This window comes from Podarcis tiliguerta (genome assembly GCF_965153285.1).
Source record: "Podarcis tiliguerta genome assembly, chromosome: 10".
Taxonomy (NCBI): Eukaryota; Metazoa; Chordata; class Lepidosauria; order Squamata; family Lacertidae; genus Podarcis; species Podarcis tiliguerta.
This window is the reverse complement of record NC_139543.1, coordinates 48,655,453-48,667,747: the sequence shown is the minus strand read 5'-3', so window position 1 is coordinate 48,667,747 and position 12,295 is coordinate 48,655,453. Positions and strand designations below refer to the sequence as shown.

Genomic DNA, 12,295 nt, shown 5'->3' with positions numbered 1-12,295 from the left:
TCTTGCCCTAGGTCCCAACGTCTTCAGCCGGGACTTCAACCACCCATAAACTGGACCGTGACACTGACTCTATACAAGGAGAAAACAAACCACCCCAAGAAAGGAGCTGATGGACTTTACACAATATTATTTTTGTAACCCATATAATAACATAATTCGGCAGGAGATGTTGTTTCATGGAAAGCTGAACACTCGACCTTATTGCATTGACAACCCCATGAAAAATGGTGCAAGACTAGAATTAAAAATACAACTACTACTGAGCACTTCTGCTGAAACTGATTAAAACAACTTTGGAAAAAACACACATTTTTTCTTGTTTCAGTATACAACATGCTGTGCTATGTACACATAGATAGCTTTGCCTCCACAAGATAACTGAGATAGAAGCTTCAACCACTCTACTCTCAACACCTCTCAAACACAACCTTCGCAATCTTCAACATACCGTATGTATGTTGATTGCGAACTAGTTTTACGACTAGTGGTGCTCAAATATTTTTTTATAATAAACAAGCAAATGTACAAACCTCAGTCTGAAATATCCCCTCCATCCATACCCACACAACACAGCTAATGCCTAGCCAACCATTTGCCACAAAAATCACTGAATGCATTAACCATAATTTGCAACCAGCTCATTAAGGGCAGTATAGTATCAAGGAAACAGCAACATAAAAACTCCCTCCCTGTCTCCCACTCACGTAGGGCCTTACTCTATACCAAGTCTCCCACACAGAGTAGGATCCTTCAAGCTAAAGTAAAATGGTTGAATAGAAGTGGCTTAACAGGCCACAAAGAGGTGTGTAAGGGATTGTTAGAGGTCAGACATGACAGACATGTATAGGACAATGCTGCAGTCGGTGGAAAAAAATGGTATTGAAGTGTTGCAGATCTGCCTTTATTTGCTCAAGGTGACAGGACATGAAGATGTGCTACTGCAACAAATCAGAACTCAGAATTTACTGGTGTCACGTTCCCTCCTTGGGCCCTTGAAACAAAGTCACATTGTCAGATTCTGAGGGTAGCTTTCTCATTGAACTTCCAGAAATAAAACAGGAACAGATGTATCCTTCATCAGCAGTAGCTCAGGGGTGAGCATCCATATACAGAGAAGATGTCCCAGAGCATACAAAGGATTCTTGAAAGGTTCAAGAGCACTTGATAAAAAAGCTAATTCACTTTCCCAAATTTGGTTTTCTGCTGAACAGCAAATCATAAGCATCTGCTCTGTTTATCTGCTCTACAGTGTCCTGCATGGAAGCAATTTGTCCAACCATTTGACTATATGAAGCTTGTGAGCAAATTGACTGCCATCTGGATAGAAAAGCAACCTGGAAAGAACTTAAGCTTCTTAAAAGCATGGTACTCTCCAGATTTTTCAGACTACAAGTCTCCTCATCCCTGATCACTGGGTAGGCTGGCTGGGGTGGATGAGAGTTGTAGGCCAAAATATCTGGAAGGCACCACATTGGCTAGGATGAGTGGCAGCAGCCATCACAAGCAAAATACTAGTAAAGCCGCCTCAAACAATGGAAGAAATTCTCTCTTGAAGTTGTGAAAATGAAGAGAAAGGAAGAAACTCTGAAGGAAAAGTTTGCAGTTTTAATTAATTAAATAATCTCTTGTGTATGGATTCTGTGTTTTAAATAATAATGAAGCCTCAATTTTCCTCACAAAGCCGTCCTCAGCAGGAAGATTCATCTAGGTCAATATTTGTCTGCTGCTTAATATGTGAAACATCCTGAAGTCATCTCTTTCAAATTTTTTAAGTGAGAGTATTTTCTGACATATGATCCTTCCCCTTTGCCATTTCTTCTAATTATAATCTGTTTTCACTTCCTCCTAACACATGGAGTGGTTTGAAATTTCCTTAATTAGCAGAGCAATTTGCTAAATTTTGTTTCTACCTTTTTACAGGATTTTAATCAAGTTTAGCATGGAACTGATTTGATATGGCATACAAATTACTGCCACAACCTTCAGATGCCTCTGTCTTCAGATGCCAAGTTTCTAAACATTTTCATACAAACTGAAAAAAAAATAATTCCGTCTGCTTCAAATCATTTCCCTGTCCAGAGTATGACCACTTGGGTGTGGCTTTTGTCACTCAAGCCTTGTAGCTGGGATGGGTGAGTCATGTGGCACCTCTTAAGACCATATTTGGCCCCCAAGCCTCTAGTTCAGGCATAGGCAAACTCTGCCCTCCAAATGTTTTGGGACTACAGCTCCCATCATCCCTGACCACTGGTCCTCTTAGCTAGGGATGGTGGGGGTTGTAGTCCCAAAACATCTGGAGGGCCTAGTTTGCCTATGCCCGCTCTAGTTGCTGATTCTTCAATTATATACAATTATGAACAGGGTGAACTGGATTATGATGGCATTTTGTTTTACTTTACCTTCAGCTCATCTGCATCATAGAAGTCTATGCGCACTGCAGGCACCATCCAGGTCTGGAAGAGAGTTGCCAGGATCTGTTTTGCAATGGCATCTGCAATGAGGTGGAAGTGAAGAGGGTTCCGTCTGATGGAAACAAAAGAGAAGGAAATAACACTGGTAAGAGCTTCGAGCTCTGTTTATAAAAGGAGCTCTCCCCATTTACAACCCGTACTCTTTTATAATAGGTGTGTGCAGCTGTATAATGAGCTGGGAATATATATATATATATATATATATATATATTCCATTTTAGTTCAGTTGTGGTCTAAAGCTCTCTCATGCATTTGCTCCTTCAAAGGCTATTAATTCTCTCTCTCTCTCTTTTGTGTACTGAAAGTGCTAGTCTGATTTGCTTTGAAGTTTCTGAATTACCTTGTGCCGACTTGGTGTAATAAGAATGTCTCTCCCCCAGCTCTCCAAAATAGAGGATAAAGATTTTTTTTGGGGGGGGGGGTCAATAACCAACACTGTCACATCTATGCACTTAGTGACAAACTTACTTCTAGAGTAGCATGGAGATCTCTTATGTGACCCTTATGTGCCTTGGGATAAGATGGAATTATAAACATCAGGTTTGCACTCCCACATATGCTTCCCTTTTCAGGAGAAGCAGAACATTCCACAGCCAATCTCAAAAGGAACAGATGGGAGAGATAAACCTGTGTCTGAAATGCACCACTGCAGGCAAGGGCTCAGATGACTGAATACTACTTACACCCTGCAAACAACCACCACTGTCTTGCACAATTCTAGCCTAATGTTCTTCCTGACATATTACTACTAATATTATTATTATTATTTATACCCTGCTCATCTGGCTGGGTTTCCCCAACCACTCTGGGCGGCTTCCAGAAAAATATAAAAACATAATAATACATCAACCATTAAAAACCTCCTGATACTAGTTTTAAGCGTGCAGATTTGGTTCCTCTCTGCTCTTCGAGAACTAGACCTTAGTCAATCTGTGTGATTAAGTTGCATGGTAGGACAAATACTGCAATTTATCTACCATTGTGCAACTTCCTACTAAGCATGGAAGAACAGTAAGAAAAAGCCACTAAAACAGCAGATGGTCCAGTTAGCCTTTAGCATCCTTCTCAAACCTTTTCCAGTCTTCTGAATGGCACAATGTGCCCTCATTTACTTGGAATTTATAAAGTTAAATAGTTGTATCTGTCAAGTGCCATTCTTCATCCACGATGGGATGCTTAATAAGGTGCTGCAATAAATGTGTGTTTGGCATGATTGCGTAATCCTAGTACACTTTAATTTGGTTGACCCAAAGTATTGCTCTCTTTCCTAATGTCTAACTCAATATAGTAATTTAGAAAAGTCTGTCTGGTCCTTTTTGGTTCCTCCTTAAGTGTTCTATAGACATTTAAAAGCAAACAATGAATAAAGTCAACCAGAAACAAATGGGAGCAAGGAAAACAGAGAACCATTATGACAGTATTCACCATAAGGAGTGCATATCTTGAGTAATCAGGATGTAAAGGATATAAGCAAAGGTTCACAGATCGTCAGTGAGCATGCGAACTACAAGCAAAAAGATGCTTCCTCACGGATATCAATGCGCATTGAAAGCACTTTTTTTGATGCTGAAATGAACAAGGCAGTTCCTTGGGGCCACAGAGCTCTGCATATGCACTGCAATCCTACATGTGTTCATATAGTCATTGTAAGAGAGCCAAGAGGCTTATTTTTGTTGCAAGCTCTAATTCTGCAACAGCAGCCCATTCCAATAGTTGTTTTGCGTGACCCTAAAGGTTCTACAAAATTCAAGTGCTTTGACCAAAGTGTTGGATACAGACACAGAAAACACAGTAATAAAGTCACAGGGACACAAGAAAAACCCACAATTATAACCTTCCTGCTGTTAATTCCCACACGAAAGAGGTGTGTGTGGAGAGATCTCAGTGCAAACCACATTATTACTATGATGCATATGGCAAAGCATTTAGATTTGGCTGAGTGTTTCAAAAATCTCTAAAGTCCAACCGCTGTTGTCCATGTGCTGGTAACCTCCAGATTGCATTACTGCAGCATGCTCTATGAGCTTGACCCAGAAGCTGCAACTAATGCAAAATCTGGTAGCTTGGCTGCTCACTGGGCACATATTATGCTGCTGCTGAAAGAATTACACTGATTGTCAACTAGCTACTGGGCTAAATTCAAGGGGCTGGTACTGGTGAAGTCCTATACAGCTTGGGGCCAGGATACCTAATAGATCGAATCTTTTATATACCCAGCCAATCACTGTGAGCTGCAAGAGAACATTTTGCAGACACCATCTTCTCAGGGGGTCTGTTCTGCATAATGTCTGAATCAGGCCTTTAGTGTGGATTGGATCATCACAGATCAGACAGGGACAATCTCTACTGCCTTTTCAGTGCCTGCAGAAGACCTTCCCCTTTCAGCAAGTCTTTGAAGTGGAGGGTTTGCTCTCAGTCAAGCATTGGGATTGGATTTCAAACTGTTTTTATACATGCGATCGTTTTAACAGTTTTTATATTTGCAATTGTTTTACAGATGCTTTCTTCTATTGTGAAATTACTTTGAGATGCTTCATAGGAAGCAATTCATAAGTGAAATAAATAAGAGCGATAACTGGATGGAACAGACGAAGCCAGCAGCCCAATGTCCCTCTAAGGGTAACCTCAGGGAATGGCAGAATGGTCTTGCTGACCAACAGGTATGAATTGAGCGCCATGTCATTAAAGAGAATTCAGGCATTTCACCAAGACTGCAGAAAAGAGAATGTCATTAAGTTGGAAATGTTACATACTCTCATAGGAGAGATTAGGAAAAAAACATTTCACTTGAAGACAAAAGGTCAGGAGAAACAAAGTACAAAAATCAGTGAATTGGAAAACACAAGTATTAGAGTGCAAGGCCCTCAATTCCTTCCTTCAAAGAGGGAAAACAGCTAAGGATTATGTGTAACCTCTTGGGAATATGGTTGCACAACAAACACTGTCAAAAATAGAAGAGGAAGGGGGAAAAACCCAGATCTTTTGCTGGTGTCAGTCAGTGAAGTTGTATTGATTTGTTCCAATTGAGAAGTTGATATTATGGAGTTCTAAAAGTAGAGCACACCACAAATATGTGGTATTTTTGCTTCCAAAAATCTGGAACACAATATTGTTATTGGCAGTTGTCTGCCATTGGCAGAAGCATGTCTGCACAGCTCTCTCTGAATGTGACCTTGTCTCTGAATCCCTTGAATAATTATGTGCAACTCTATATTCATCTAAACCAATTAAAACTTAAAGATCAGACTCAAGAACACTAACAAAAAGCCAGATCAAAACACTTGAGGTATTTGTTTTAAAAAGGATTTCTACCTACACAGCAGGTAAGCAAAAAGCAGGAACATTATTTTTGCACCATATATATATTTGCTACCCTGCAGACGCTTTAAAATTAGCCCAGATTAGCAACCACTTCATATATTCTGGAGGTTTCCCAGGGAAAGTTTTGTGACAACTTGTTGGTAAATAAGAAATGGTTCTTTGGTTATCAAACAATTACACTGCAACCTTATACTCCCTTAACCTGGGAGCAAGCCCCATTGAATTGTAAATGTCATTCATTCACTCATTTATTAAATTTACATTTTACCTTTTAGTGACTGTCTTCAAAACTCGGAAAGACAATTAAAACACAATGTTAAACTGGTTTTAAACTGGTTTTAAAATGGGTGACAGCAGGAAAAACCTGTCAAAAAGGCTTTACAGAACAATGATGTTTTCAGCTGCCCTAAAAGGAAAGACTCTTCTCCTGCAAGAGAGGAGTGGTTGTGGTCGGGAGCCGGACTCCGCCTCAAGCAGGGGGCGTTAGCCCCCTGCCTCCCACTCACCTGGCTGGTGCCCATGCCCACGGGCAGGCACCCAACCAGGTGCCTGTGAAGGGGCGTGTTTAGCAGCCTAAATTGCTGGGGCACCAGCCTTCTGGCCTCACTTTTCGTCGTCCCGTCGCGGGTCATCAGCTAGGAGTCATCACAGGAAAGAGTCACGAGGTTTGGAGTCGGGGGGGGGGGGGGTCCTCTGTGTGTGGAGGCTGCCTGGTTCCTGGCTTGCCTTTTCAACTTTAGGAGGCTTGCGTGCGCTCATTGCTTTACTGCTTTAAAAAACCCAGGCATCCAGGTTTGCCTTGCTATGTCCTCTTTTCCGTGTAAAAACCTACATTTAAGCTTTTAATTCCCCCCACTCCTGGTGCTTGATTTGTTTGTGCGGTCTAAGTGCGAATTACCTTTCTTAAGCTGCAGCTTGTTCCCTTGCCCAGCACGTGGTCTCTCCGCCCCCAGCGAGGTCTGAGTGTGAGTGTGGCTCCGTCTTTCTTTCTCCCTCGTCTCCTCGCTTTCCTTCCCCTGCCTCTGCCTTGGTGGCTGTGCATTTTATTTTAGTTTTTGGCCAGGGTGCTTGTACGCTTTCCCCTCTATTGCCCTTGCCTGTCCGATTGCATGGCTGGTCTGGGTGACTGAGTGGGTTTGCCTTACATTTTAATTTGTTGGCCAGGGTGCTTGTGCGTTTCCCCCCTCCATTGTCCTTATGGCAGGAAATCCTCAACCTGTCCTCAGATTTCCAGGTTCACTCTGATGCCGCTGGGTCCTTGGGCTTCAGTTTATTCTTTAGGGGACAATGGCCAGCAGAGTAGCAAGGCGAGGCTATCACGCGGGATCTCACTTTTCTGGAGTTTTTTCCCCTTAGTTGTGGCTGTTCACATTTGGACTGAGGAGTTCCAGAATCGCCGGGTGTGCTTCAGAACTGATAACCAGGCGGTGGTCAACATACTGGCTAAGCAGTCATCGCCTACTCCGATCATTCGTCCTCCGGTGCCTCACTTCCGAGCATTAGCTCCCAGGGCTCAGCCACTGCCAGAACCCGTTCCGGAGCACCTGTAGAACCTTGGAGACGTGAAGTGATTAAGGGAGTATTAGCATCTGTCGCACCCTCTACGCCACGGGTGTCAAACACAAGGCCCGCGGGCCGAATCCGGCCCGCCAGACCTCGTCATGTGGCCCGTGTAGCCGCCGCCGGCCGCCAGTCTTCACCTTTTATTCTCGCTGCTTCTTTTTTTTGACACAAGAAAGCCGCCTCTTCAGCGCACGCGCAGCAGCCTACAAGCCAGAGAACGTCTGCCCTCTAGCGGCGCTTTAAAGTGTGCCATACTAGTGGAGTGTTGCCAACGTTACTGAGAGCAAGGGGTAGTTTCGAGGGGAACCCCGTGGTGGCAAGTCTGGGCAATGGCTGAAGGCGGGAAATGGAGAGGGGCGGGAATGGGGGTACCTTTTGCGTCTTTCGCCTCCTGCTCCGCCTTCGGCTCCATGGCAGGTGTATGTCGGTTGCTAAGCAACCGAATGAAAGGCGCGCCAAGATCCCTGGGAAGTTGAGTTCAAAACCTGCTTCGGCTAAGAGCGCCTGCGCAGCAGCAGCAGCATAGTAGGAAGTAACATCAATGAGCAGCTTGCTCATTTTTCTCCCCTTCCCCCTCCGATTACTCTAATATAATATACGCTGCTGTGCACAATGGAGACAAAGCTACAAATATTTAAGGAATTCCAGGGGGAAGGAAATATTTATTTACTTTAGTCATTGCCACTTGCAAATGTATATAATGGGTAACATTGGTTTCTCTCCGTGCGTGTGAAATCGGGGAGTCCTATTGAGTTCAATGGGCTGCCTCCCAAGTGTGCCCGCTTCATTTAAAATAATGAGGATCGCGCCTTTAATAACTGCATTAACAGGGCAAAAGGGTTTTCCTTCCTGGAGGTGCGGGGGGGGGGGGGAGCCTTCCTTGCTAACTTTTAATTGTTACAATGCCTGCCAACATTTTTCTGGTAGGTTTTCTGTGTGCCGAGCAGAAAATCTGCCGGTGTGGCTACAGCGAGGGAAAAAGACGGCACCTGTTGAATTTCCTCTGCGGAGATCTTCCAGGAGGAGCAGGGAAATATCCCTCTTATGTGGTTGCCAAATGAGTGCCCGTCCACAGCTCTCCATTTTCTAATACCCATTTTGTTTTATTGGTGAGACGACCGCATTGCTCCAGAGGAGCTAATATCTGCCCGATCCTATATACAATTAGGTTCCCTAAAATCTACATAGGATCGAACTGTTGCAACGCATTTTATGCCTGCTTAGACTGGCCCTTTGAGGGTGACCAAACTGCTGATGCGGCCCCCGATGAATTTGAGTTTGACACCCCTGCTCTACGCTTAGATCATATAAGAAGGTCTGGTGTGATTTCATGGGGTTCAGGTCCAAAGTATCCTCCCTTTCCACTAATGTTACACCCTCCACAGAAAACGTTCTGCAATACTTAACACACCTTCATGGCCTAGGTTGAGCCTCAAAAACTTTGAGGATACACATAGCCGCTATCACATTCTTTAGTAGACCCATGTTTTTCCACCTATTCGTGCTGTGACTTCATGGTCCGCAGGGCAATTGAAGGTTGGAGTTGACTGCAGCCTCCAAGTAACAAAGGCCGCAAGCCTATTTCTTACGAGCTGCTGTCCCAAATCCGTATGAAACTTAGGTCAATTTGCTGGTCCAAGTTCGAGGCCCGGGTGTTCTCTGCGGCATACGTTATAACCTCCTTTAGGCCGGGCCCCCAAAACTTTAAAGAAACACGTAGCCGCCATCAGCTTCTTTTGTAAAGCCATGTTTTCCTCTGACCCGTGCAGTGACTTCCTGATCTGCAGAGCTATTGAAGGTTGGGGTAAGCTGCAACCCCCTAGAGCCGAGGGCCATAAGCCAATTTCTTATAGGCTGCTCTCTCAAATACGCATAAAGCTTAAGTCGATCTGTTGGACCAAGTTTGAGGCCCGCCTCTTTTCCGCAGCATATGCTAAGCCAATTTCTTACGGGCTGCTCTCTCAGATATGCACAAAGCTTAGGTCAATCTGCTGGACCAAGTTTGAGGCCCGCCTTTTTTCTGCTGCATATGCGATTGCCTTTTTTGGTGCCTTGAGGGTCGGTGAAGTAGTAGCCGAGGTTAACGCAACTGGGTCAACGCGTGGCCTCCTCATGGAGGACGTGCAGTTGTCCGAAGCCAGCACGACGGTGCAGATACGTCAATCCAAAACGGATCAGGCAGGTAGGGGTTCCCTCGTAAAACTTACAGCTTCAGCGCAGCGGGGCCCATGCCCGGTCAAGGACACTAGTTGGTACCTTTACCTCAGATTGCCCGGTACTGGCCCGTTGCGAGGATGGGTCACCTTTGTTGAGACACCAATTCACAAGGGTACTCCGCAAAGCTATTGATGCCTGTGGTTTATCTTCCCAGGATTATGCTGCACACTCATTCAGGATTGGTGCCACCACAACAGCGGCACGCTTGGGTCTGCCGGCGGATAGGATTAAAGAAATGGGCCGGTGGAAATACGATGCTTATAAAGGTTACATTCGCTAGTATGCGCTCCGCTGCATTACCTCTACTTACCCATCTTTCTCTTTCCTTTATTCTCAGCCGTTCTCAAAAAAAAAAAAAGGCGTTTGGATTTGCGGCCACAGTATAGTCCATTGGGCCCATGTTGGCTAACTGCGGCCTCACCCCTAATCTTGGGTTGCCACCTGGAGTGTGAGTTTCCTGGTTTTTGAGACGAGGCATGCGTTGGGAAGAGCTTGTGCCATTGCTGAGGGAGAAAGTCGCCATGTTTTGCCCTCCCGAAATCCTTATCCTTCAATTAGGGGGAAATAACCTTGTTAACAGAAGAAGTGCGGACTTGTCGTGGAACATAAAAAGATATTTGGATGAGATTGCTGCCTTGCGTCCCAGAACAACGGTGTTCTTGTCCTCCTTCCTGAAGAGAATTGTTTGGCACGGTGCGCAGAACTATATGGCCATTGAAAAATCCAGGAAACTCTTAAATTGTGCAATAGCCCGTTGGGTGTGCTTTATGACCATATCCGGATTGGCGATCAGGCCTTGTACCGGAATGATGGGGTTCAAGGGAATGACATTTGGTTACATAGCATCAGCAGCAGCATCAGGGATTGGTTACAGCTGTGAGGGTATTGGCAGTGAGCCTTTTGGGCTCGGGTGGCAGTTAGGCATTGGAATAATGTGTTGTGGTGTGTCGAAGGGCTAGGTGTGGCCATTGCCTGCGCCTTCAATTTTGGGTATTCCATTAAAGGAATCCGGCGGTCGTGTATTCTGTCCGATGCCTGCGTGGCGGGAGGCCATGGCACGACCCTCGGTGACATCAGGGGAGAGCTTATAGTTGGATTAGCATCAACAGGCTCCACCTACTGGTGAATAACCCCCCCTGTTTTAGACTCACCCCTCTCTGAGGGGGTGGAGTCAGCTGACGTAATCCAATGCCTAAGCCAATACCTTTTCACTTGCTGTAATAAATAAAGTTGTGGCCTTTTCTTGCTCATTAACCTTATATCACGTGTCCTTGTGTTTTCATTCCACTACGCGGGGACCGGGTCCTCGAACCACAAACAAGTGTTGTCAGGCAAACTTTCAGGGAGGCGAGAATTGCACAGCATCAAGCAATTACTGAAAAATCCCTTCTCCTGGTGGAGGCTAGTTTTGCACATGATGTTACTCTGACATATCTTAAAGCACAGGTAAGCAACAAGGTGCTTTGCTGATGTTGCTGGACTTCAACTCCCATCCGATCTAGCTGGCAAAGCCAATGGTCGGAAGCACTGGAAGCTGTAGTCAAACAATCACAACAGATTCACTAGTCCATTGCCCCTACTCCGAATTTAAACTTTTAAAATGAGCAACATAAAATTGTGCCTTTGGAATGCTTTGTTTTGTTTTGTTTTGTTTTGTTTGGATACTGCATTAGCAAGAACATATTTCAAGGTGACTTCTCCCCACCTGCCTCTCTCTCTTTCTCTCTCCCTCTTTTGGAAGACTGAAAATCCTAAAGGTACCAAACAGAAATAGAAACTCTCCAGATAAAATGTTATGGGAGATCATGCAGTTGTACTTGTTTTCTAGGCCTTTCAAGATAATTTATTCATATAATTCTTATCAGGGGGGGAAATGAAATGTTAAGATAAGAACAACAAAAGGCTCCCATCACCTAAAAACCATAGGGGAGTTAAGTATCAAGTATGCTAAATATTAACAAATGAAATTAGCCACATAAAATGGAAAGCAAATTGGGAAATAAAGATGTTATTGATGTTTCTGGCTGATTTCTTAGTCCCTGAACAGATGGAACGTAAATGGCGGTCTGTGGATGAGTTTCCTACAAGGATATAAATAAATAATTGTATTTCTGCACAAGTACAGCTTTCAAGGTTTTTGATAATGGTGCAAATGGAGTAAACTTGGAATTAGGGCAAGATAGAACCACAGATATGAACAATTATAAATTCAATCCATACAAGTCAGTGAGGAGTACTACTAAATGTATTACATATTTGTTCCAACTGTCATAGGTGAGCAAACCTAATTGGCACATAATGCCATAACATCCCATTTCATTTCCTTATTCTTAATACAAATATACACAAGAATTGTAATGGTCATCATGTTGGACAGTGTGAGAAGTCGGGTCTTCCAAGCTGGATGAGCAATAGCTCTGAAATTATCAACTGCAACATTTTCATAAATCACAATCCAGAGTGCCATACAATATATTTTTTAATGGTTTTAAGGCTAACATTTTACCTTTAAGAATCTTTGCCTGCATTTCTAGATTAGAATAAACTGCAAGTTCTTGGAACACACCCATGTTGCTGTATCTGTTATCTGGGAACCTACGGGATGAATATTGAGCCCTATGACACTGAACTGCCCCCTGCCAAGTCCTGATCCTGTACCACACAGAATGAGAGAACTTTATACGTTCACTTCTGAATTAAGTGACAGGAAAATCAGAAATATT

The 12,295-nt window shown here is 43.9% G+C and overlaps 1 protein-coding gene across 1 annotated transcript in view; it reads right to left on the bottom strand.

Moving 5' to 3' along the window:
- Window positions 1–12,295, bottom strand: part of LARGE1 (LARGE xylosyl- and glucuronyltransferase 1) — a 307,888-nt gene that overhangs the window by 140,428 nt on the left and 155,165 nt on the right. Inside the window, exon 5 of the mRNA XM_083400742.1 lies at window positions 2,400–2,523. Within this exon, the coding sequence (XP_083256868.1) occupies window positions 2,400–2,523 (124 nt within the window). The remainder of the gene's footprint in view (window positions 1–2,399; window positions 2,524–12,295) is intronic.